General features: G+C 50.5%; 1 protein-coding gene across 1 annotated transcript; it reads right to left on the bottom strand.

Moving 5' to 3' along the window:
- Nucleotides 1-584: 584 nt before the first annotated feature.
- Nucleotides 585-26063, bottom strand: LOC144133915 (uncharacterized). Its single transcript, XM_077666970.1, has 3 exons — nt 24778-26063; nt 6487-6581; nt 585-732 (listed from the first exon to the last, which is right to left on the bottom strand). Exons 1-3 carry the CDS (start codon nt 25972-25974, stop codon nt 585-587), a joined length of 1440 nt encoding a protein of 479 aa, XP_077523096.1. The 5' UTR covers nt 25975-26063.
- Nucleotides 26064-26730: the final 667 nt, after the last annotated feature.

The following is a 26730-nucleotide window of genomic DNA, read 5'->3' as shown; positions in this document are numbered from 1 at the left end:
GATTCCTGATATATTCAGCCCTAACAGACCCTCAAATATGGTTTCTTTAGTAGATTGGAGAAGCGTTTCAAAAGACGCAACCAGGCGGCGACTGGGCGTCCGAAGCTTCCTCGGATGGCGTGAATTCAGTTCGTTTGCAATAAGCAACGTGGTTACGCGGCAGGCGAGATTTTCACAAGAGTGATGTAAAGGCACCTTCTTCTTCTTCTTCTTCTTCTTCTTCTTCTTCTTCTTCTTCTTCTTCTTCTTCTTCTTCTTCTTCTTCTTCTTCTTCTTCTTCTTCTTCTTCTTCTTCTTCTTCTTCTTCTTCTTCTTCTTCTTCTTCTTCTTCTTCTTCTTCTCCTCAAGTAAAGGCACCTTAACAAGGACACTTTGTCTTCCTTCACATTTGCTTCTTCTTCTTCAGTGATTGTTGGGAAGGATTAAAAGGAGGGAGACACGGGCTTGTCTACTGGAGGACTAGCCTCCACGCCCACTGCCGGTGTGTCGTAGAAAAAGGAGGGGAGGAGAAAAAAGATTGAAAGGAAAGGGTAGGCGCTTAGCCGCAATGATAATGTCGAATGACATACGCAGTCCCCTGTGGCCTATAGGCGGCCAGAGAGGCCGGAGGCCTCCAGGAAGTTGAGGAGGTGCCGGAGGGCTTTGTCAGGATTGTGACAGCCGTGGAAGAGAAGGTGGTCCTCTGATGTGCAGGGGAGGCCCAGGGAGCGGTAGCAAGCCTCCATGATAGTCCTAGCGGAGACAAGGGCAGGGCATACACACAGGAGGTGTTGGGCAGTCTCTTCCGGGTAAGTGCAGAAGGAGCAACCCGGGGAGTCAGAGAGGCCGATGCGGAAAAGGCGGGAGCCGGTGTTGGCGCAGCCTACCCTGAGTCTCAGTAGAAGGCTGCGCTCTTTGCAGTCCATGCCTCGAGTTGGGAGTGGATGGGGGGGATGGCCATTTGCCACCCTGGGATCAGGGTGATCTAGAAGGAGGAGGCGGTCCACTCTGTTCCTTGCCAGATCCAAGGGGCACAGGTTCCTGGAGAGCGGAGTACCCGGAGAGTGGGCAGATTTGGCAAGGGAGTCCGCTTCTTCATTGCCCTGGACACCGATATGGGCCGGGACCCAGGTGAGACGGATGCGGGTTCCCCTGGAGCACAGTGCGTCGAGCCGCCAAGCAAGCCTGCGGGCGATGGGAGGACCCTTGAATGGCCTCAAGGGTCCTCCCATCGCCCGCAGGCTTGCTTTGCTCCCCTCTCGTTTATTTATTTATACCCGCAGCAAATAAGTTCCAATGTCGTCCGTAATCTGCTGTTTGGCCTTAGCTGTGTTAAAAGTCCTATTACAGGGTAATTTTCGTATACCTTTTGCGGATGAGTTTTATTTTAAAAACTGCGGCAGGTACGATCGCCGCGGTCTGCACAGGTGGACGGTACAGCTAGGCGGACATTGTATCTGTGGCAGAGCTCAGTTATTAGATGAATAGTTGTCTAAAATTAACTTTTCTATTTTAGATTTTAAGGGGCTATGATATAATGTCACGGCTTGCTTGACGTAGAGGCCGGCGGCGAGCACAGCTGGTGATAGCAGGAGCACAAGAACACAGAAACAGGGAGGTCCGCCAGCAGCAGCGTCGTTGTCGGCACGCGGCGATCGGGCTTCAACTTTCTCTTCTCTACACTACCTCCCCCTATAAAAAAGCATCGTCCCGATGCTAACCCAAGAGCAAAAAACGCTTGGCGGAAAACCACACAGGGGCCCAGAAATATTGCTGGCCGATGTAGAAGGCAATGGGAAATGCAGCCGATTATCCCGTGTAATATGGCTTAAGCCGGACAGCGTGCACAATTTCAGGGCGGGGGGAACGAAGAGATGACGGTCGCATTCCTTCGTGTAGAACCTCGTAGTTCAGGTCGCCGATGCGGCGAAGAACCGCCTACGGGCCGAAGTAGCGCTTCAAGAGTTTCTCGGATACACTTCGACGGCGTACCGGCGTCTACACCCCGACCTTGTCCCCAGGGTAAAAATGGACATCACGTCAACGAAGATTGTACCGACGAGCATTTGTATGCTGTTGGTGCTGGACGCGGAATCGAGCGTGTTACCGAGCTTCCTCCGCGCGCTCGCAGACAAGACGGGCATCATCGACTACGTCTACAGGCGTCTCCTGTGGCAACATAGCGTAAACCACTGTGGTGATCTGTATGCCATGCACCAGTGGGAAAGTGGACATACCTGTCGTCTCCTGGACATACGTATGGTGGGGCGACCAGAATGTAAACCAATAGGCCCTTGCCTGTGCCACTTAAGTATAACAGGCTTAACCCAATCGTAATATAAATGAAAAGGCCCGAAGGCAATGTTGTGCTTTTGCCACCAGTAGGTGGGAAAATAAAAAAAATGGGGTAATGCTACTATTAACGACCCACAGCCGGGGGAGCGGGCCCGGGGAGACTCCCCTGATCTCTCCTGGGACGTAGCGGAGGGGGTGGGACGTAGGTTGTGGCAATGGGACTGAGGGAAGGGTTATGGACAATGTGATGGGAATGGGGACAGCGAGACATTGACCCTCATTTTATCATTGCTTGACTCCTGTCTGGCCAGGACAGGGAGGGCGTCGATGTTGACCAATGGTGCGGCTCCACTCACGGGATGCCCGACCACCCAACGACGCAATCGCTCCGACTCGGAGACAGGAAATCCTAATCCGGGGCAGCTGCCTCGGGCTCCTCCACGACTTTTAGGGGTCCGGTTCGGACTTGCGAATCGCTGCCCATGTACTAACCGTCAAGTGATTTTCGCGGTGTTTCAGACTCCGGAAGCGGTATTATACGTGAATGCAACGTAGTGCACTACCTCGTCCCAACTGCGATGGGCAACGTCCACATACATCGCGATCATGTCAGCCATCGTCTTGTTCAACTTCTCCGTCAGCCCATTGGTTTGCAGGTGGTACGCCGTAGTTCGGCGGTGACTGGTGCAGCTGAGACGGAGGATCTCCAGTGCGAGCTGTGCCAGAAACGCGGCAATTAGAGATCAAAACGGCAGGGGCACCATGACGAAGCACAATACACTCAATAAAAAACTGAGCTGCCTCAGCAGCCGCCACTGACGGAAGTGCTCGGGACTCGGCGTATCCGGTTAGGTAGTCGGTGGCTATGATAATGTACCTGTTACCCGACTTCGACGTTGAAAATGGGCCGAGAAAATCCATTCCGATTGTGTGGAACGGAGCGTGCGGTGGGTCAAGCGGCTGGAGAAGTCCAGCTGGTCGGTCGTGTAGAAGGTCTCTTCCGCCTTCGGCACTCTCGACAAGCCAAGGTGACAGGCTGTAGGATCATCGCGACATGCTTCGCCACCTCAGCGCGCAAGTCTCCTGGCACAAGGAGCCAAGACTTGGGGCTGCGGTCGATGTTCTGCTTGTACAATACGCTGTGTAGAATCCGGAACGTCGGCAGAATAAGCAGGAAAACGCGGGGCCCAACGTCTTCGTGGCCTTCCAGGTGTGCCAACAGCTGACGAATCATGATCATTGCGTTGCCGAGTAGCCATATCTGCCGTGTCCAATGCCCCAAGGAAGCTGTCCTCGTCGTCATTATCGCCCCCTGGCGCCGGATTCACAGGGGCTCGAGACAAACAGTCAGCATCATTATGTTTGCGGCCGGATTTGCAGATGATGGTGACGTCGTACTCCTGTAGCCGCGAGCCAGCACAGCGAATGGTGGTTGGTAATGAGGCGAAAAGGGCGACCGTACTGATAGGGCTAGAATTTGGTGATCGCACAGATGACAGCGAGACACTCTTTTTCTGTTGTCAAGTAATTGCCCTCCGCCTTCGAAAGAGCTCGGCTGGCGTAGGCAATAACCCTCTCGGCGCCGTCCTGGAATTGCACAAGCACTGCCCCTATGGTTGCTGGCATCCGTGTGGAGTTCAGTGTCGGCGTCTTAATCGAAATGGCCTTGTACGGGAAGCGCTGCAAGGGCGTGCTTTAATTGGCGGAATGCTGAATACTGCTCCTCGGTCCTCTCAAAGGAGACGCTATCCTTCGTAAGGCGGTAAAGTGGCGCCGCGATCTGGGCGAAGTTGCGAACGAAACGTCTGAAGTACGCGCAGAGGCCGAGAAAGCCTCGGACAGTGTTCTTCTCGGATGGTGTGGTGGAGGGAAAGACTCTACGGCAGCCGTTTTGTCCGGATCTGGCTTCACACCAATTTGGCTGACGACATGACCTAGGACCTTCAGCTCACTGTATGCGAAGCGGTACTTCGAAGGTTTGAGTGTGGTGAGTCCGGCGGTTAGAAGAGCTTGAAGAACCGCTGCAAGGCGCACAAGAGGGCCAGCGAATGTGCTTGAGAAGATGACAACATCATCCAGATAAACGAGACACGTCTGCCACTTCATTCCGGCGATCACAGTATCCATGACTCGTTGTAATGTCGTTGGCGCTGTACACAGGCCAAACGGCATGACTTTAAACTTGTAGAGTCCATCCGGTGTTATAAATGCGGTCTACTGGCGGTCGCGCTCATCCACTTCAATCTGCCTCCATCCACTCTTCAAGTCGATGGACGAAAAATAGCGGGCATGACGGAAACGGTCGAGAGTGTCGTCGGTGCGAAGTAGTGGATACACGTCCTTCTTGGTCACCTTATTGAGTCGCCTGCAGTCGACGCAATATCGAAGGGTCCCAGTCTTTTTTCTTAGCCAGTACTACAGCGAGGGCCCACGGACTGTTGGATGGCTGGATGATGTCGTCCTTAATCATTTCGCGCACTTGCTCTTGTATGGCTTCCCTCCCCTTCAAGGAAACGCGGCACGGTGGTTGCCGAATTGGGCGTGTCGCGGTATCGACAATAATTCTATACTTGGCGACGGGCCTCTGGCGAACTCGGGATGTCGTCGCGAAACAGTTGTGGTACTGATTCAAAAGAGAGAGCAGTTCGCGTGTGTGGGCAGGCTCAAGCTTGGGATCGATGTCCAGGGGCAACGTTGTAGGGTCACATGAGCCGGGCGGGGCCTCCTCCTCAGGCAGCGAAACAGCTTCGCGAACGTCGCTAACTCCTTCCAGTTGGGCTATAACTGACCCTTCCGTCAGGTGCTGCGGCTAGTTCCTGATGTTTTCCACTAAAATGTCGGCACGCCCACGTTCAACATTGGCGATCCCCCGCGATACACCAATGCCCCGCTTAAGTAGCATCTGGACACTTCCTTCGAGAACGCTTTTGCCACATTCGGTTGTATCGGCTCGGACCGGAAGAAAAACTCGACAACGGCGGCAAGTGAGCATGGTCGGCATCAACTTTCTTCGCGGCGCGAGGGGCCCGAGGAGGTATTGGCGATGAAGAACGTGCGCAGAGGGTCAACTTGTTCCTCCCTACGTCGATTACAGCGCCATACTCACGGAGAAAGTTCATGCCATGAATAACAGCTTTGGAGCAATTCTCCAAGATCACGAATGTGGCTGGGCACGTCTCACCGTGAATCTCAACGTGGGCAGTGCACTTGCCAAAGGGGCTTAAGAGGTGACCTCCCGCGGTACGTATTGGCAGGCCGTCCCAATGGGTGGTAACTTTGTGAAGACGCCGAGAGAAGTTGCCGCTGAGACCGAGTAATCGGCACCGGTGTCGACAAGCGCCGCTACGTAAGTCACGACCGTCGATTAAAACGTGCACACTGCTAGAGGACACAGAACAGTCTTCGCTTATAAGGGTGGCATCAGTCGAGCGGGGACATTCCATCGTAGGCGGAGGTTCTTTACTGCGTACAACACCGGCAACGTTACCTCCAGGCGTCGCTGTATTTAGCTTTCCCGAAGTGGCGAAAGGCTCTCACGTCGAGATCCGCGAGAAGGGAGTGATGATCGGCGAGGCGGCGGCAACCGGGAGGTGCCAGATGGAGGTGACACTGGCGATGGAGAGCGTCGAAGGTAGTCCTGTATCTTGCGGCGCTGTTCATTGTGGCGGGGGCGCGGATCTGCCTGGTTGAAACCTCGAAGGCTGAGTTCGTGGTACGGACAGTATCGGTGCAAGTGGTCAGGCTCACCGCAGTGGAAGACCAGCTGCCTCCGATCTGCAGTCCTCCAAGTGTCGGTTTTCCTGCGGCCCAGCGGTTCCAGGCGTGTAACAGACGGGAGCACGCACTCGTGGTGTCGACGGTCGTTATCGACAGCGTTCTGGTACTGACGATGTACGGGAGGTAGACGGCGGACGGCGGCGGCGAAGCTCAGAGATGGTTGGTCGGCTGCAGCTAAAATAAGTACGTCTTCGGAAGCCAGCGCGTGCCACAGTTCATCCCGAACAGCCGCCAAAATGGAGACAGATGCAGGCTGTTTAGGGAAGACGTCGCTCTCGGAAGACGTCGCTGATATTTTCGCGAACATCGGCGAGGCCAACACCGCTCAGGCCAGAGGAAGCAAGACTTGAGACGACAGGAAAGGCGCTCAGTCAATGGAAGTGACTGGTTTTTGTCGCCAATGCGTGCTCGATGTTGGTAGCTTCAGCGACGAACTCGACCACTGTGGTAGGAGGGTTGCGGATGAGGCCTGCAAAGATGCCATTCCGAACACCCCTCATCAAGGCCCGCACCTTCTTCTCTTCAGTAGCCTGAGGGTCAGCGCGGGCACTCAGACGCAGTACGTCTTCGATGAAACTTCTCACGCTCTCGGTGGGAGCCTGGATACGGGCGTGGAGCAGATATTCAGCACGCTGTCGCCGGTGCTGTTTTGCGAACGTGCCTACCATTTCGCTCTTGCACATCTCCCATGATGTTAGCGAAGCCTCGTGGTTCTCGAACCAGTGTTTCGCTGTGGCGCATAAGGAGAAGTACAGGTTCTGCAGACATTGGTCGGGTGTTCACCCAATATGTCCAGCTACCCTTTCATAGTGCTGGACCCAGTCTTCAACATCATCAGGTTCTTCGCTACGGAACGGGGCGACAGATCTTGGGGTGACAGGCACGTAGACGATCCTCGGCGCAGATGTCCTCGATCCCTGGGGCAAGAGTCCGAATTCCAGCGCTTGGCCTTTCTGAAGTCGGCTAGCGCGAGCCTCTGTGTCTCCCTAGGTCTCCAGGAAAATCCGACTGTGAGGACTTAGTACCGGGCTCGAGTTGCGATGCGGGATGCGTTGCATGAGATGCGTACCCAGCACCTCCACCAAATGTCACGGCTTGCTAGATGTAGAGGCCCGTGGCGAGCACAGGTGGTGATAGCAGGAGCACAAGAACACAGGAACAGGCAGGTCCACCAGCAGCAGCGTCGTCGTCAACTTGCGGCAATCGCGCTTGAACTTTCCCTTCGCTACAATATTGCAAAATTGAAGTGTGTCAACATCGAAGGTGAGCCCTATTTAAATATTTTCTTGATCGACAATGTGCTTCGAAGTATCGAACTTTAAAGATACGCTTCCGCAACCTCAATTTTCTCTCACTCACTGTGACGTGTTAATATGTAACTGTTGTTGCCAGTGAAGGCAACCCTTGAACTAAGCTTATAAATTGTGATTAATCAGCAGAGTCGGCTCATTCTTATGTCCACTGCACATTCAACCTACCATGATTGAGAGACACACGGCCCCGCGGCCTAGGATATTTGACGCTCCTGCGCAAAGACAACGCGATTACGCTGCGGGCCAGCATTCGGACTCTCAACCTCTCAACACATAAAGCCTCGGAACCACGCGAGTGACGAGCGACAAGCCCACTGCGAAAATGCCCACTACGAAAGTACCAAGCTTCGAGCGAGGCCATTTTCGAGAGTGAGAGAGAGTTGGCCGAACGAGGACGCTGCACAACGTCCGTCCACGCTCTGCACATCCATCGAACCAACGTATAGTCTTCAATAAACGAGTTCGATTTTAAATTCAGTATGCAGCTACAATGCTGACACTCAAGTTGCACCAGTTCGAACTGCGTAGTCATTGCAGGATTGGCGCCGTAATCTAAGAACATGAAGTAATGCCTTAGCTGCCAGGCAGAGCACATTATCCCAAGCGGCGGCAAACGTCAAATCAAGACACAGCCGCGAAAAAATAAGACCTGCAGCGCCCTGAACGACACCGGGAGATCCGCGCAACTGCTGACATTTCTCTGCGCAAATACTTTGACGACAGCCCCGACGAGGGGTAGTAACACACCGCGGTGGAAAAATAGCACAGCTGCACATTACTCACGTATTGAGCCTGTCTATCACTTCCAGTCGATTTAACGGCCAAGCGCTCAGCTTCGTCGCACTGGTTTGCAAAATATGCTCTCCAATACTTCCGTCTTCATTCCTCCGTGTACGTTTCACTCAGGAAACATGCACAAAAACGAAACTTTGCGGTTAAAACTTTTTTATAGTCAGCAGCGGCACTGTAAGTTCACACGACGGGAATGAGGTGGCGCTAGCTGTCCAGGGATATCAAAGTTGGAGAAGGCAGTGCGGTAAGGGTGGTTGAGAGCACTGAGAGACAGTGTTGACCGTATTCTGCCCCCAGAAGTATTGCGGAGGCTATCGCCTTTTCACCTATATAAGTGCCACATAATAAGCAAGCTCCATGCGGTTTTGCGCTAAATTAAAGTCGCGTTCGGGTGCTTGCATAGAACGTTTGCGCACATGTGTAGAACCGAACCACTCGCACAATACAGTTCTTTATTTCCACACTGCCGCGCATCAATACGCTGAAGTCCAAAAATGTGTTCTGTTCAGGGTGTCGAACCGGTACCGAATGTAGTCATTTCGTCTGGAACCGGAAAGACTCAAAGGAACCGTATTGAACCTGTCCGGGAGGCGGTTCAGCCCTGTTTTTCTTGCAAAATAGCATACTTTGCACTTTTTTGTCATCCAGATTGAGACCTGCTACCGCGTATGGTTTGACCAAAAGCTGTCTGTGCTATGCAAGGCTAAAATGTCACCCAGTCTAGGAGGCACCAGACACATGATTAGCGCTTCTGTAATATGCCTTTGGCAATTATTAAGCCTTGCACGGCAGCCAGCCTGGTGTGAAATCTTGAGTCTCGCCTTTCGCATGTTTTCAGACAGTATTAATCAGATTGGTAGCACTGCTCTAACACACAAAACACCGAGAGAGAGTAGCTTCCGTTCAATTATGTCAAGTACGATAATAATGTGCAACGTAGGTGCAACGACCCCACGTACCACGTTGCCCAACAATAAATTTGTGAAGTATTCGTTGTCTCAGAAGTCAGATACAAAGTAAGACCCGCCACGATGGCTAGATCAGTGGCAGTGGCGCTCGGCTACTGATCCGAAGGATGCGGGTTCGATCCGGGCCGCGACGGCTGCATTTCGGTGGCCGCGATAGGCAAAATAACAAATATGCTGTGCAATGCGAGCGCACGTTGGAGAAACCCAGCTGCAGCTCCCACGAAACTGATATTTTCTTTAAAACATTTGGAACAAAGTACAAACGCCTATACACAATATAAACGTGTGGAAGACGTCAATAGGAGGACATTTATTGAAAACATTTTTCTAATGTCTCGTTCAAGGCTCCGCTTAGAACTCACCTTTATTTGGAGGAAGAGGCAGTAACACAACAGCCATCTAGTTGCGAGTTATTGTATGCGACATCGTCTGCTGCTCACGCGCAAGTCCGCCGAGACGGCGGTGAAATAAGGGGGGGGGGGGGGGGTGGAAAAGTGTGGAGTGGCTTCAGAAAATGTGACCTATCCGGAAATCCGGAGTTCTTTCTTTCGTCCATGTCGTAGAAGGACTTGAAAGAGAAACGACCGAAGCTGCTACTGATATGGCCGGTCTTGGCTGTATGTCACTCCTGAAAGCTGGCTTGAACCAATTTTATCCATTTATGTTTCCTTTTACTGACTAAATGTGTTTGCTTTGCCATGAAAAATGAGACGAACATTATTTATTGCTTTGGTGTCGTTGCTCTTTATATGCTTGTAGTTTGAGTTATTTTGCTATTTGGCAATTTGGCGCTGCATTTGGTAGCGCGCCCATGGTCATATCTTAAGGCAAAGTCGAGGCAAGCATGAAAATTTACGTGCACGGCTAGACGGTGTAAGCCGCCACCCGATCTAAAGTTTTCAGCCGTATCCATCCATTCATGCAACGCGTGCAGAAAAATTATTTTTTAGATGCACGTACACTTATTATTGTTCGGTTTTCGCAAGTTCACACGAGCAGCACTGGCACGGTCAAGAGGAGATGCAGCAGCTCAGCTAACGAATAGGTTGCACTGAAAGTGCGCAGGTTTCACACGTTCGACCCTTCGAACTCGTCGTATCGTAAAACCTCTTCAGTTACCCTTTAACCATTTTATGCAAATAGAGAGATTCCACAATCTAGTCGCATGGCCGCTGCGGGGGCTACTTGAGGTGCAACTTCTGAGGGCAATTACTCCTCTCGCCAACAGCTTTGAAAGTTGGCAGCACGCAACTATATGCGAAAGAATTATATTTTTCCGTGTTCTTCAGCGTATACTGTACTGGGCATGGGACGCGATGCAGTTGCGTTTCATGCTCATAAGTGGTGAAGACCCAGGCCACGCTCCACGATGTGCTGCTGCTCCTCACTGACGTAATTCACTTTCATGTTACTGCCTATTTGCAGTGCTCGGAAGACCAGTAGCTCATGTGTCTTGCATCACATGACAGCAACAAATTAATGCAATCAAGGGGAGCCTAAATCGAAACCACAAAAAAGGCATTCATGTTGCACAAGTTGAATGCACGGGTCTAAGATAAACATTGTTCACAATGCTCCGAGGCACGAAAACCAAGCTGGAGTGCGCGTTTATTTATAAGGTGTACCGACCTGGATGACGTGTTCCTTCCACCAGCCCATTTTTGCACCGATTTCCCGGCTTAAATTTATTGAATAATTTATTGAATAATTTATTGAATAATTTATTCCACATAATGAATGCACCTTTCGAGTTTTCAGACAACTTTGAACAAAACAATGCGTTCGTTACGCGTGTCATAGCTCCATAGCATAGCTCATGAGAACAAAGAAAGAAGCAGCGACTACGTTACATTACATCGCACGCTATCATCTAGGAGAGGACGCACCGTGAACTAGACGACCAAACGTGTTTCCATTACATCGACTCTAGATGCTATACCAGGTTGGGTTCCATCGACTTATGAGACTGAACAAATGATATTTGCTGCGCTAACTGTGTGGACCACAAAAGTACCCAGCACGCTCTATCACAGATGCTAAATTTACTCTAATAAATTGCCGCTAGGTATAACACTCGCTCAGGAATGTCCCAGTTCGCTGGATACACAACTTTGTACGGAACGGACTCGTAGCTTTTTCTGAGAACACATAATTGTGCGCATAGCGAATCATGTTGTCTTTAACGTAATGTGAACACAATGTCCGCGTCTTCGTGGGCTAGATCCGCTGACGGGACTCATTAACGCTGTCGCGTTATGCCCCTAAAGGGGGGGGGGGGGGGGAGGCTAAAGTGTCACCCAAATTTTTGTTCCTTTGTAGCTTATTGTGGCGTATCTTGCCACGTAAATCAAGGACGTCTCTTGCTTGATCAGAACAATTGCCCCATCAGGTTTAAGATGTATGGGTATAAATCTTTGTGTGGCACATACCCCAATCGTCTGCGCTAATCGCATTGCTGCCGTTTGGCTGGCTGGGTGCCAGTATGAGCTTCACCGCAAGGTGCTTCGTTACATACGCTATGCAGTTTGAGTTGTTTGCGCGGTGAAAGAATATATTATACTCTTACACCGTGGTTGCTACACGTCGGATCCTGCAGTCCGCTCAGAGATTGAACAAATTCGTTTTCTTTTTACAGACAAGCTCCGAATTGGCTGATTTTCCTCTTTTTTTCTCCTTCATAACTGCAGTGTCCAACCGCATTAAAAGAGCATAGCTAATGCCACAACGAGGTCTCTCGCCATGGGCGTGAAGCAGTCGCTAGGAACCACACCGTATAGGCTTTAACGCGTCTTTGTAGCTCTTATAGACGGCTGGCGCTCATTAAGAACCCTAGCAAGACACTCCGAATATTCGATCTTGTTGTCTTGTAGCCAGAAGCGCGCATAACGATTTAGGCAAGGACCTTTGTTCTCTGCTATTGTTGTTATTCACCACTGAAAAGCACGCATCCGGTCAGAAAATTTGGTCGGGGATTTCATGTAATTTTCAAAGTCATTTATTTTCTCTCTTTAAATATCTTCTAGAAGCACAATTGGCATTTTCTGCTTTTCAAGCAAAAAGCACGTTTCGCACGAAGACGGCTCAATTCAGAGCGACGCTTGTCTTTCATCAAGCGTGTCTTCAAACACAGCTGTATTACGCGCTGTGATTCGACTCTGCGAGCAAGACCCATAATTTTATTAATTGTTTTCTCCATTCCTTTCATTAGCGGTGCCGCGTGCATGGTTCTGCTCGGCAACCTCAACTTGTTTTCAAGAAGACAAAGCAAATGCTTTGTATCCACAAACGGAGTGCGGATCGTGACACTCGATATGATAATGCCGAAGACATATCCAACAATCCTGGTGAAAAGCATTTTTCATCGGGAAACCATTTATGAAAGCATTTTTTTTTCATTTAATGTCAAATTTCATCATAACAATCAATGTATCTGCAGATAAGCAGACGGCAGTCTTGCATTTTTTTTCTATTAACGTTTTTGTTATCGTCAAAAGCTTTACCCAATGGTTTACTATGCCAGTCTTAACTACTCGATGACATCGATGTAAATACGTTACAAGATATTTGTATATACCAGAAGAATGAACCATTGCCTTAGATATTTCCCTAACAGTATTTCGAAATTTCAATTACAATACTTCAATTTTCAAAATTTTTGTCCGGTAATGTTGAGAATGAGGTGACACTTCGAGACGCGGAACAATTATTTAAGGATACAAGTGTCTGATGAGCAACCCATTGAATGGTTAAATTACTCCTCTTTACCCAGTAATATTAGTTTTGTCCAGTACTTTAATATCGCCTGCGCACGCTAAACTTCACTCGCAGGCAGTGCCTCTTTCGCACCTAGGAATACACAGTTCTTTGACTTCTATGAGCTCCATGGGTTGGGGTACATGCCGAACAAAGAGCATCTCCATGGAGCACACAATGCAAGCAGGTATGTTTGCTCTGCCTACCGTCCTTCAACACTTTGATGAAGGACACATGGCACATTAGGCTTCTTTTCGTGACAGATAAATGTCTACGTAAAAATTTTCAAACAGCCTGGAGAGCTTCTCTTTTCATTATCGAAATTTCATACATGCACAAAGGCATATACTGACTGTTTATTATTTTATTTAAAAATAGATTGAGAGCATGGAGCCATTAAAAAGAGTTGGGCTTCCAAAAAGAGAAAACCAAATTACCATAATCAGTGTAGTGGTATCAAGAATGTTACTTCCGCAGTATTAGCCGGTGCACTCAGTAAGAGATGGAACTAACTGATCGGGGCAGTAATGAAGGCAGATGCGTACCGAGAAATTCTGGACAGGCGGATTGCTTCAGCAGGAAAATATTTATGAAAGCATTTTTTTTTCGCATCTAGTAAGACTGCAGCAGACAAACAATATATCCGCAGATATCTCCTCGGGTAACTCTCAATTTTCTGCTATTCACTATCAAATACGCTCCCCATGGGCTTAGTATGGGAGTCATCTTCTCGGTGCTAGCGCAAGACAAACTTTACAAAGAAGGCTTTACTATACAGAGGAAAACCATTCGGATCAGTATATTTTCATAATTCTAACTTACAAATATGTTCGGTTGGCTCACAATTAAAATATATGTTCAAGAAAGCTGAACTTGATCCCAATATTCGTGTTAAGAAGGACAGATAGCTAGGAAACTTGGAAAGAGTTCGTTTTGGGCGGCACAGCTCAACGAAGAAGAAAGAAACAATTAGAAGACGACACAGGCGAGCGCTACCTCGCAACTGACACTATTGTTGAGATAAACACGCATTTTATAAATCGCAGTTATATTGTGCTAAAGTGCTTAGAGCACTTGCACAAATCACATTCAAAGGGTGCACCTTTAACAACTCATCTGCTACGCGGTGAACCCGGTGTAGAATAATCAAGAGCCACCAAGAACCAAGACCGCCTCAACAAAGAGCAATAAAAAGGCTGGTAATTCATAATGTGGACCAGCGCAAAACAGCCAACGGACTTAGGAAAGAGAAGACGACGCGGGCGCTGTCTAGCAACGAAATTTTATTCAAAAAACACGTGAAATATATAAGGTGAAAAACACAAGAAACCAAACAAAAAAACAGAAATACATTGAAAATTACGCTCGGGATAGAAGGCTCTTATCTAGTAAGGGTATCTTATAATCCTGTAAAGCCAAGGATGGTTTCGCCAAACTCGTGTCCATATTCTTCGAGATGCAATAAGCTTCGGATGTTTCCCTGCCTAACTGACTGCGGCTGTAGTAATGGATCTCTGTATTATGCAGGTCAGGCAGAGACGGGTCGCCATTTTGATCTTTGCAAATCCGGCAATGCTGCACTGGGTTGGAAGAAGGGGATTGTAAGACGAAAGCCTTTTATGGCTCATACTCCCTGTCGTGATCCTATTCGACCTTTACATCGCCCACCGGAAGTTACGACAACGGAAGTGACGTCATACCATCCGTCAGTCCGTTGCTGTCTTGAACTCGTTAAGAAAAAAATATCTGAGCCCCATTGGATTCGAATCAACATCCTTCCGTTCCGCAGCCGAGCGAGCTACCGACTACGCTACTTCCTGCCATCGCATATGTTTTTCTCCTTGGCTAGGACGCTGGAGAGCGTTTACGGAAAAGCGTCGAATCAAACGGATGCCTCCCAAACGCCCTCCAGTGTCTGCAGCATTTAACATTAAAAAACTGTGTACTTATTAACATCTTAACCACACATCACTGACGCAAGCAGCCACACAGCGCTAAAGGCTTTTCCCCTCGCTTCACTTTAGGTAAACAATGTGCCACCCTAAATTTTTTTCATGTCTAGGGAATTCTCCTGCTCTTTCAGTATGATGTTTATTCATCTGCACGTCAGGTCATAATGCACCTTTCCGCAAGAAACAAGAACCCTATGCACGGCGCCTTTTCTGCAGTCTATGAACTCTTCTGCGTGTGACACTGAGCACCGCTGATTATCTTTTCTGAAAGAGGCCGCATCCAACTTCTCGTGCTTAGCAGCGCGTACTTTCCCAACTTTATGTTCGGCGGATAACACCACCTGCACGTTTTGCCGTGCACCGATCTTCTTCAGACGATATCAGACAGCGTGCAGATACGGGATGCACACGACCTTCCTTCGTGCCTCTTGCTGCTGCCCCCGAGGATGAGGTGACGCCTTTACCTTGAGCTTGCACAAGATTCTTTTCGTTAACCGTGCTAGGTTCCTTTCTTGATCTAATATAAATTCTAATAAAAAGCCGTGGGTCGGCTTCGTTTAACAATGCTGCCAATATTTATGCATACTAGAAGTTCTATTACTCTTGCGATGATATAAAAAGTTGGGCCCAAGAACATATCTGTATAATCTAAGTTCCAAACACATGGCTAGAGGTGCGCTCGGGTCCGTGATTTCCACAACCACATCCAGTTTACCACCACAAGAGCTGTAAAGCTGCTCTTCCTTACGACACTGCCAATCACAATCACAGCAACCAAAATTTCTATTTTGACCCTTGCTCTTCATTGTGTCTTTAAACTTTCCATATACTTTCCTTGTCTGCTGTAGAAGAAATGAGAGAAATTCCAAGCCTCTTGCCTCTTTTTTTCTGGCCAGCGAGGAACTGTTGTAACTGTTATCAAAATGACAGATGCCGACGTGTATGACATAAAATTATTTCGGGTTTCCTTAGTGGCCAGTAATGCAGTTCGGCAAAGGGCACGGGATGCTGGTAATAGTTGGCAAGGTAAGAACAACAATTTCAAGAATATGTTTGAAATACACAAAGTGTATTCTACTGGAGAAAGAGGTCCAGAGTGCTCTTACTGGGGAAGGGGGGGGGCGGGTTGTTCTAACAAATTGGACAAATTAACGACATTTTTACCAATATCAATAACCAGCAACACAGAATCAAATGAAAATCATCATTCTAATATTTGCTCATGCAACGCAACATGCTAAATCAATGCAGGAGATATGTATGCAAGTTCGCAATATTCTAATAGGCAACATATTAAAAATGCACAGTACAGGATTAACCAACAGATACGCAGGCTACTTAGAGGCCTTCTTAACCACGGTCTACAGAAGAGATCATAGCATTCGTAAGTAGGGCCACCTTATAAAATGATTTATAGTGACTTAGCGGGAGTTAGGGCGCGATAAAGATGCATACGTGATAAATAATGGGTGTTTTAAGGTAGATTAGAGGCTCGGATTAGTATACTCACATGAAAGGTACTCGAGCATTGAAGTCCATAAATTTTCAAATTTTGCGATGCTGACGACGCCACGATCATCGCCTTACCAGGTAATTTCTTAGAGAGGAACCGAAAAGTGTTTGGGCGACGACAACGCGCTGGTGGGATTTAAACGTGAGGGATATTTATTAGTTTTTTCTCTGAGTACGCAAACGCGACACCATGTTTTGTGACGTGTTTTTTTGCGTTTGGTTCCATGTGCCTCGTTGAGTACTAGCGCAGATTGACTTTTAACGCCGACTGGACATCATCGCTATGAACACGTTATTATCGTCGTGCCGAACACATTCATGACTACAGTGCCTGCAAGTCATTAATATCGAACCTCTGTGCCCAGTGTTCTTTACGCATGCGCTGTAAGCATAACCTACGCACGCGAAACATCCATCGCACCTACCGCCCGCATCAAGCACGAGGTTTAACGGCCCCTCTACACCTCTGCACGCACGGAGTGTAGTCCACAAACCGGTTGAACGAAAGCCTCCAGCAAGACCATATGCAATGCGATCTTCATACATTTCCCGTAGCCAGCACGTCAGTTTGACGTGGCTGCTCCTGCAGTTAATGGAATTTACTTCGCCACTTATATGTCAAGGAGGTGATATCTAGGAACCTGAAATACTTGTCCGCTCACTGACAGCCAATGGCACGGTCTTCGTCGTTGCATCCTGCAAGGGTTACTGGGACTGTTCAGACGCCGCATGGATTCATGTAATTCCCATGAACAGCACGCAGCAACCTAGACTTTCGCAATTATTTAGCCGTATCCGGTCGAAGCAACGTGAAAAAATCAAGCGCTGAAAAACCAAAACTCGAACTAACTCAGTTCTGTTTGACGCACACACGTTGTTTGTTTAAGAGGTTGCTTTACGCAAAAATTGAAGGCACGAAGAGAAAATTTCTACATTTTTATCGGACCTGATGTATTATCTACCGAGATATGGAGCATGCAAGTGTTAGCTCCGTTTACTGTGCCTAGGCACAGCAAGGACAGAGTATATACCGATTTTCGTATGAACCTTGACAGGACAAATACGGTCAGTCATACGCTAAAAAAATTAATGCTACACCTGCACCGCGAGCAGCACGAACAGCGGTGTCTTCAACAGCGAGAACCGCCCCTTTCCTATCGAGTTCGTGAGCGAAGGACTCCAACTGCTACAAAACAAATATGTCCAGCAATGCGCGCAACATGAAACCTAGAACAACGCCGCAAGCAGCATGAACAGCGGAACTCAAGCAACATGAAGCACAAGTTTCGAGCCGAGTCCGCGGACGAGTCCGACTAGAACCAAACCGATACACCACGTACTGCACGCGACATGAAAGCTACTCTTCCAGAGCCTAGCAGAGCCAGAAGCGTGAACGGCGGGGCTACATGAACGAGAAGCACAGGTTTCGCAGCCCGCGAGGGAACGAAACCGTGTGCAACCATGCCATACAGCATTAACTGCGAAGAAAGACTGCAGTAGCTCGCGCTTAACACGAAATCTTCCGAAAAAAGCGCAACATGACCACTTAAAGAGTGCCACTCACATCCCAAATACGCGGATTTAGCACATTATCAAAGTTTTCCCGGCCGATACTATGCAGACAAACCTTTCGGGGAGCCGTGTTGCTTACTGCCTCCTCAGTTGATGCACCCGTAAGCGCAGCAGAAGCTCGGCGTCGCTGCAGCACATTGACGCCGTCAAAGCCAGAGAAACGCTTCCCGCCAAAACTATGTCGCGCAAGAAGGAAACTAAGCGCGATTTCTTCCTCCAACAATGGAGCCGGCGTATGCTGTGGAGTGAGTGAGTGACTGAAAACATTTATTAATTTCCAAAGGGATTCGCGGATCGAAGGCTCCGTCGTCTTCGTGCTTGCGCCGGCGACTAGAGTCTTCTTTCAGCAAGGGTGGGCCCCTATTCCAAGGCTCCACTGAGTCGTGCTGCACCGGTCGCGTGCTCTATAAAGGCCCTCTGGGCCGTGAGCTCGCTGCTGGTGATACGGCTCTCCCACTGCTCCGCACTCGGGTGTTTGTGTTTGCGAAATGCCTCGTTACGTTCGCATTCCCATGTGATGTGGTAGAGTGTGGGTATGGCTCCGCACCACGGACAGGTGTCCCTGTATTGCGATGGGTACATTTTGCTTAGTATATATAAATCGGGGAAGGAGTTCGTTTGCAATCTGCGCCAAGCAGTGGCCTCCTCCTTTGTCAGAGCTTTGTGTGGTGGCGGGTATCTAATCCTGACGCCTTTGCATAGGTTTAAATGTTCTGTGTATCCCCCCTCGCAGGCTTGAAGGTGAAGACCCGGGGCGTGTGACTGCCCGGCTCGGATTGCTTCCCCTCGAGCTAAGCTGTCTGCCCTTTCGTTCCCCTCTATTCCCGCGTGGCCTGGGATCCAAATTGAATTATGTCTGAGTTTTTCCAACCCTGCAGGGGCTACCCCGCCGAGTATCCTAAGGGCCGTTTTGCTGACTCTGCCCTTTGTATAGTTTTTGCACGTTTCTTTCGAATCTGTTAGTATGTTGAGTGGGCGACCGGTTCTGTAGCCTTCTGCTGCCGCCAGCGCGACGGCAATTTCCTCGGCCTCCGCTGCGCCCGCGACTTTTGCTGCGGCGCTCGTTAGCATTCTTCCTTGCTGTCTACGACTACCAGTGCGGCTGCGTGTTCTGACCCGCACGGGTAGACGGCAGCGTCCGTGTATACTGTGTTTTCTTCCGAGGCTAGCGTTTTCTCTACGTGCTCCGCCCTAGCCTTGCGTCGGTTTGCGTGAAGGTTTGGGTCCATATTTCTCGGTATGGGCTTAACGTTAAAGGTTTCTCTAAGGTGGTCCGGCATCTCCGCGTATCTGTCTGTCAGTCCGCGAGTGTCCCGACCCAGCCTTTTCAGGAACGCCCGTCCCGCAGGAGTGCCTCTTAGTCTGACTTTTTGTGCTCCCAGCAGCGCTTCCGCGAGTTCGTCGAAAGTGTTGCTGATGCCTAATTGTAGCAGTTTCTCGGTTGACGTGTTTCTGGGTAAGTGGAGAGCCGTCTTGTAAGCCTTCCTCAGGATGGTGTCGGCTTGTTCTCTTTCCGCCTTGGTGGTTGCGTGGTACGGCAGGGAGTACGTAACTCGGTTGACTATGAGGCTGTTTACTAGCTTGAGGGTGTCTTCCTCTCCCATGCCGTATCTCTTTTGAGAGACGCGGTTGATCATGCGGCCCACCTGCTCTGCCGCTTTGCTTAGCAGGCTAATGGTGTGACTGCATTTGCGGCTGCCTTGTAGCCACATGCCCAAGATTCTTATCATGTTCTTTTCGGGTATGAGTTGACCCTCGAGGGTAACTTCCAGGGTTGCTTGGGTGGGATGTCGGCCGATTCTGAGGAGCTCCGATTTCTCTGTCGAGCACCGCAGTCCTCTTTCCTTTGTGTAATTTTCCACGCAGGTGGCAGCTTCTTGCAGCCTTTCTTGTTTTTCGCCTAGGGATCCCCGGGTGGTCCAGACCGTGATGTCGTCGGCGTACATCGCGTGCTGAATTCCCTCGATCTTCTTTAGTTTGTTTGCTAGTCCAATCATTGCCACGTTGAAGAGGACGGGCGAGATGACCGAGCCTTGAGGTGTGCCTTTACACGGGGTGTGGAAGACGTCGCTTCTTAGCTCGCCTAGCCCTACCGTTGCCGTTCTGTTGCTGAGAAAGTCCCTGACGTAGTCGTGGGTTCTCTTTCCGCAGTTGGCGTTGTTCAGGCCCTCCATGATGGCCACATGGCTCACGTTGTCAAAGGCCCCCTTTATGTCGATGGCCATGACCACGTTTTCGCCCGCTTTCGGCATCGTTTCGAGCACTTCTTCCTTGAGTTGGAGTAGTACGTCTTGCGTGGATAGGTTGGCTCTGAACCCAAACATGCTGTCCGGGTACAGTTGCTCCTTTTCTAGATGATTTTGGATTCTTCTGGTTATTATTTTCTCATAGAGCTTCCCCAGGCACGACGTGAGTGATATCGGCCTGAGGTTCTCTATCTGTAGTTTCTTGCCTGGTTTCGGGATCATCACGACGACGGCGTGTTTCCATTCCGCCAGGACTCTTCCTTCCTGCCATAGCGTGTTTAGATATTTGGTCAGTTGGTCTATTGCCTCGTCGTTGAGGTTGCGAATTAAGGAGTTTCGGATCTTGTCTGCTCCTGCTGCTGTGTTTTTTTGTTGCCGACGCGACCGCTTCCATCACTTCTTCTCTCGTGATGGGTCTGTCCATCGTGGGGTTGTCTTCTCCGCGGTATTCTTCTTTATAACTTTCGACTTGGTCTTTGCCGTAGCATTTGACCTTGACTTCCTCTAGTAGTTGCTCGTCTGTTCCTTGGTATTGATGGGTTAGCCGCTGTATCGCTTTGCTGCTTTCCGATTTGTTTTTGCTCGGATCCAAGAGGGCCTTGAGGATCTGCCACGTCCTAGCCGTGCTGAGGGTGCCGTTCAGCGAGTTGCTAAACTGTTGCCATCCCTGTCTTGCCAGCTGGTTCGCGTACTCCTCCGCCTGCCTGGTAATGTCCGCAATTTTCTTTTTGAGTTTTCTATTGAGTTTTTGTCTCTTCCACCTCTTGGTGAGTCCGCGTCTTGCCTCCCATAGCCTTAGTAGCCGCTTGTCCACCTCGGGTGTCTGTTCTGTTCTAACTACCTCTTTGGTGTAGAGGTCCTGGATTTGTCTTAGTTGTTGGCTCCAGTTCTCCGCCGATTCGATGGTTCCTCCTTCGAGCTGCTTGCAGTGCGCTCTAAAGGCGTCCCAATCTGTTAGCCTAGCCGTGCCAATCTTCCTCCTGACTTGTTCCGCCGTAAGGCTGATTCTTAGAATGTAGTGATCGCTGCCAAGGTTCTCGAGCAGGTTCTCCCACTCTGCGTTCTTGGCACCCCTTACGAAGCTGAGGTCGGGACACGTGTCTGGACTCACGCTGTTTCCCTGTCTGGTCGGTTGATTTTCGTCGGTTAGAAGTTCACAGCCCACGCTTTCTGCCGCCGTGCATATGCCGCGCCCTTTTTTGTCCTCTTTGGGGTAGCCCCATTTTGGGCTTTTAGCGTTAAAATCACCCGCAATTACCAGTGCGTTTTGTCCCGCCTTCTTTTTCGCCTCCGCAAAGAGTCTGATAAAGTCCCCGTTGGTCTGGCTGGGCGGGCTGTATAGGTTTACGATAAAGGTGCTGTTGGCTTTCCTTTTCTTTTTGGGTATTATTTCCGTAATAACGTGTTCTATCTGGGTATCTTTAATTTCGTCGTGCACTATGGCTACTACTTTGTTGCTTATGAGCGTTGCTGTACGGCCGTTTTCCTAACATGTATAGCCCCTTAGTGCGGGGGTGTTAGTTTCCTGCAGGCTGATTACGTCTGGTGGGTTTGCTTGGGTGTGGATAAATTGCTGGAGGAGGCCTTGCTTGCGTTTTGAGTGAGTGCAAAACTTTATTTCAGGGAGGAAGCTTGAGGTAGCCGGAGCAACCTCTCGCAATCACTAGGTGGGCGCCTCATTACAGGAGCCCATTGGCGACCGCCGCGACTCGGGCTCGGTGGGCCAGGGCCTTCTGGCTTGCTAGGTCCGAGCAGCCGAGCAGGGCTGCCTCCCAGTCCTCCCGGGTGGGGTTGGGTTTGGGGGCGAGGTTCGGGGTTGACTGGCATGCCCACACCATGTGAAAGATGTCCGAAGACTTCTCCGCACAGTGTGGGCATTCTCCTGTACAGGCAGGATCAAAGTGTTTTAAAACTGCCGGGCACAGCAGCGTTTTGGTGTAAAAGCGGAGGAGTGTGCGTTCCTCCACCTTTGTGAGGCCCTTACAAGGCTTGTGATAAATTGCATGGCCGAATTGGAATAATTCAGTTATTTCTCGAAAAGTGAGGGCCGGATTGGGTTCGGGATCCGTATCCAAAGGGTCTGAAGGCGTTGCCCGGAGAGTGAGCGCGCGGGCGGCGGCGTCTGCCGCTTCATTGCCTTCGAGGCCCATATGAGCTGGAGCCCATACAATTGTTCGAGACGCGGGGGCCCCGAGGTAGTTACTGTTTTGAAGGATGCGATGCGCAAAGAGAGGAATGTACCCCTGTTTAATATTTCTGCAGGCCCCTCTCGAGTCGGTGACGATCACTCGCGACTCCTGGTCTGCGGCGGCTAACGCGTTGGCAACTTCTTCAGCATGTGTTATGTCTTGAGCTCGGAACGTTAGGCCATTCACCACGTTTTTTTGGTGGACGACTGCGGCCGTGTACCACCCCCCATGGTGAGGGCCTGAGGCGTCCACGTAGAAGATGCCATGTTTGTTGCCATAGTGACGGGCCAGTGCCTCCGCCCGCGCAAGGCGCCTGCCACTGTGGTCGTCACGTGTCATGTTGGCCGGAAGAGGGCGTATGTGCAGGGCGTATCTCCAGATTTCAGGAATGCGTACGCGCTCTTCCGTAAGTGTTGGGTGGTGGATGTGTAGTCGGGCTAATAGGCGGCGACCCGACGGCGTTTTTGAAAGCCTTGTGTATTGATTTGTCAAGGGCGCCTCCCGGAGCTCCGCGAATGTGTTAACCAACCCCAGGCCCATGAGACGCTGGTTGGATGTGGTGATCGGGAGATCGAGGGCACGCTTGTACATCTTTCTGAGAATCACTTCGAGGGCGTTCTCATCAAACTTGCGCAGGTGGAGGTAAGGAGTCGAGTAGAGGACTCGACTGGTCACGAATGCATGCGCCAGCCGCAAAGCGTCTCTGCACCGTAACCCCCCGCGTTTGTTGGAAACCCGGCGGACCATCCGGCCCACCTGGTCCCCCACCTTGCGTAGTTTTGCTAGTGTGGTATCAGCCCGTCGATGTTTGTGGATAAGGAGACCAAGTACTCTAATCTCATCGTGTTCGGGTATCGGGCCGCTAGCCAGAGATAGTTCCATTTTGGTGGCGCACTGAAGCGACGGGCGAATGTGCACAAATTCTGATTTGGACGGTGAGCACTGAAGGCCGCAGCGGCGGGCGTAAACGTCCACGATCTCCGCCGCTTGCTGCAGGTTGGCCTCAATGTCTCCAACCGATCCGTGTTTGGCCCAGATGGTTGTGTCGTCGGCGTACAGCGCGTGCTGGATGCCTTCGACCTTCGCCAGCTGAGCCGGGAGTTTCATCATGGCCAGATTGAAACGTAATGGCGAGAGGACCGCACCCTGTGGGGTTCCTCTCGTTCCCAGTTTATATGGGCCGTGTTCTTCGTCTTGTATTCGGATGAAACTTCGTCTATCCGAGAGAAATTGCTTGATGTACTGAAACGTGTTATCTCAACAGTTCGTTTGGGAGAGATGTTGCAGGATGATTTCGTTTGTGACATTGTCGAAAGCCCCCTTCAAGTCAAGGGCGAGTACTGCCTTATCGTTGAAGGGATATTCGACAGGGTTGAGAATTTCTCGGTCGAGTTGAAGCAGAACATCTTGAGCGGACCTCTGCGGGCGGAAACCGAACATGGTGTCTGCGAATGTATGTTCATTTCCAGAAACCCAGACAGCCTATCCCGCACCATGGTCTCCATCAGCTTTCCCGCGCAAGACGTGAGGGAGATGGGGCGGAGGTTGTCTGTGTTTATGGCTTTGCCGGCTTTCGGAATGAAAGTTACCAGGGCGGTCTTCCATTCAATTGGCAAAGGTGCCTCACCAAGCCAGATCGAGTTGATGAAAGCGAGGAGGGTTTCGTAGGCGGTATCGGGAAGATTAGCAAGCATTTTCACAGTTATCTTGTCCCTGCCCTGTGCCGTTCCTCGTTTCATTTTAGCTAGGGCCGCCTTGAGGTCATGCAACTGGAACGGTTGATCCAGATTCCCGTTCTCTGAACCTGCATACGAGAACGCGGGTCCTCTGGGGTCCTGCTTAGTGCAAAGATACTGGTCGCGCAGTTTGCATGCTAATTTTGATGTATTTCTATGTATTTAGATTGAGGAGGGGTTGTACTGACACTGCTCAGGAAGGGGGGTATCCTCCATACCAGAGAGTGAGCAGTTGTCGTCGTCGGCTACCTCGGGGGTGCGTCTAGAAGTTTTGTGAGGGCGGCCGGGTAAGGGATCGCCGGGCCTGTGCGAGGAGCGCAAGGAATTCGCAATTTTTTGGGCAATCATCACGGGGATTGTCTCTTGCAATTTGGAGATGGCGTTTACCATCATTGAAATTTGATTTTCTACAGCGGCGAATCGGGCCTCTGTGGCCCCGAGGCGGGCCTCGAATGCGGCCTCCAAACTTGTTACCGCCTTCGGTACCACGAGCTCACTCTCCAATACCTCAGCCGCGGGAGGTGAGGGGGGAGAAGACGACTGGTTGATTTTAGATTCCAATTCGTTAATTTTCTTTAGCAGCATCTCATTTTGGGCCCTGAGTGCTGCTATTTGATCTTGCTCGGCGCTATGCGCCCTTGGAAAGGGAGTGGAAAGGGGGGAGAGAGAAGCAGCCCCACCCGAACCGCTCACCTGGTGGCCATTGTTGACTGCGTTGACCCAGGCCCTGGTATCACCGCGCGTTAATGTTGACTGTTTCGCCAGTCCGCCGTGTGGTGGCGACACCTTGGATGGTCGTTTTTCAGCACCTCCGGTAGGTGGGTTCTCGGTGTTGGAGATTTCCTGGCCATGCTGATCGCCGGGAGGCCCAAGATAGCGGCTTTTCTTCTTGGACGCCGTTATTTTCTGTTTCGTCTTGGGTGTGCGGAATTTTGCTGCACAGTCACGAGAGTTGGTGCCATGAGAGCCACCGCACAGAGAACACCGGGGAACACAATTGTGAGGAGCCCGCACCCCCTCCACTTGCGGAGCTTGGAATCCGCACACTCCACAGGTGTTCGATCGCAGGTTTGGACACGCATCAGCGCGATGCCCGACGACCCCACACTGGCCGCACGCCGGGATAGTTTTGTGGTAGTTTCTCACAGAGATGACCATGTTGTCATAATGTACGTAACGGGGATTCTCCTTACCCGCGAAAGTGATGCGTGCTTTGTTGGATGTCCCGAACTTCCGGATTTCCAGGATGGTGCCGGCGCGCCAGCACACTCGGTCTTTAAGAGTTTCCGTGGTGTCCGAGTTACGGACCACGATCACGCCGTGGCACATGTTGCCGCCGTCTTGTCTTAGGTAACCCCGAAGCGGGATCGACCCATTGTCGGAATTTACTGCGAAGTCCCCGATAAGCTGGTCGGCCGCCTCGATGTCCGGGGTATGCACAATGATGAGGTTTTGCTCTCGTGAGGGTAGAACGGAGATGGCGCGGGCCCGTTTCAACCCGAGGTACGCTGAAATGGCAGTGCCGTAGCCGGTTTCTGTGAACGCCTCGTGAAGAGAAACGCTTTCTCTGGGCTTTATAACTATGACGTAGTCTTCAGGTGTCGGTTTGGGCATTGGACGCGGCTTCCACTTCGAGAACGCCTTGTCCTTGCTTCCCGTGGCGCGCGTCGCGGGAGCGTTCACGTTTCCGACCGACAAACCGGCGGCCGGGGCGGCGCCGAACGCCGCCATATGGGCTTTATCTTGGGAGCGGCGTGCAGCCGCTTGAAGCAAAGCTTGACTCCGAATTTTGGGAGTAACCGTCGAATTTGAATCTCCGGTGGTGGGCATCGAGGTAAACAACATCGCCTCAGGGTCGTAGCCGCGCACTTCTTGCGCGGAAGTCGCCATCTTGTCCTCGGAGGGCCAATTCCACCAGGCCAGGCGTTGGCGACGCCGTTAGGCTTAACGACGGCGCCGACGTGGTCGGTCGAAAAACGGCCGTAAATTTAGAGAAAATCGGCCTACCTGGACGAATTCGGAGTCCAGGTGTTCCGCTTCGTTTTCCGGCTCGTTTGACGCCAGCTTTGCCGGGGTAGAATGATTTGGGACGTGGCCCCAGCCGCAAATCAGCGGAGCCGAAGAGACACACGTCTGCTCATGTCACGTGCTCGCAGCGCCCCCTTGCTTGCGTTTGTACCCCCTGCAGTTCCACTTCCAAATTTCTAATTGCTGTTGTTTGTGTTCTGCCATGATTGGTTAAAGTTGGTTGTACTCTGGGTTTCTGTGCCGAACCTTCGTTCGTTAGTATGTCTCTAGCGTCATTGACTCTTCGGGTGTTTTGATTTTTTACGTAATTCCTAAAGCTTTGCTCCTGTAGGGCAAAGTTTTGTTGAGTTTGTTGAATTTCGTTTTTCATTTGGTTGATTTGCTCCATTGTTTGAGCCATGAAATTTTCTATTTTGCTGTCGAGGTTTCCCTCATTGTTGCTTTGTTGCGTCTCCATAGGGGGAGGGGTTGGTGTTCTACGTGGTGAGCGCCCTGTTCTCACCTCCTGTTTCTCTCTAATGAGCTCATTGAGCTGTCTTCACAGCTCGTTCGACTCTCTACGGCTCTGCTCGAGCTCGCTCTTAAGGTTCTTAATCTCTTCCCTAAATTGGTTGTCTT

The sequence above is a fragment of the Amblyomma americanum genome, chromosome 5 (genome assembly GCF_052857255.1).
Source record: "Amblyomma americanum isolate KBUSLIRL-KWMA chromosome 5, ASM5285725v1, whole genome shotgun sequence".
Lineage (NCBI taxonomy): Eukaryota > Metazoa > Arthropoda > Arachnida > Ixodida > Ixodidae > Amblyomma > Amblyomma americanum.
The sequence above is the reverse complement of the archived record's forward strand: the minus strand, read 5'-3'. Positions and strand labels throughout refer to the sequence as shown.

Coding starts and splice junctions, on each gene's coding strand:
- LOC144133915 (XM_077666970.1), bottom strand. CDS start 25,974: ATGGCGACTTCCGCGCAAGAAGTGCGCGGCTACGACCCTGAGGCGATG. Junction 6,582..24,777: donor CAGTCAACAATGGCCACCAG/GTGAGCGGTTCG, acceptor GCTGACCCTCAG/GCTACTGAAGAGAAGAAGGT. Junction 733..6,486: donor CCTCCTACCACAGTGGTCGA/GTTCGTCGCTGA, acceptor TGTCTCCGCTAG/GACTATCATGGAGGCTTGCT.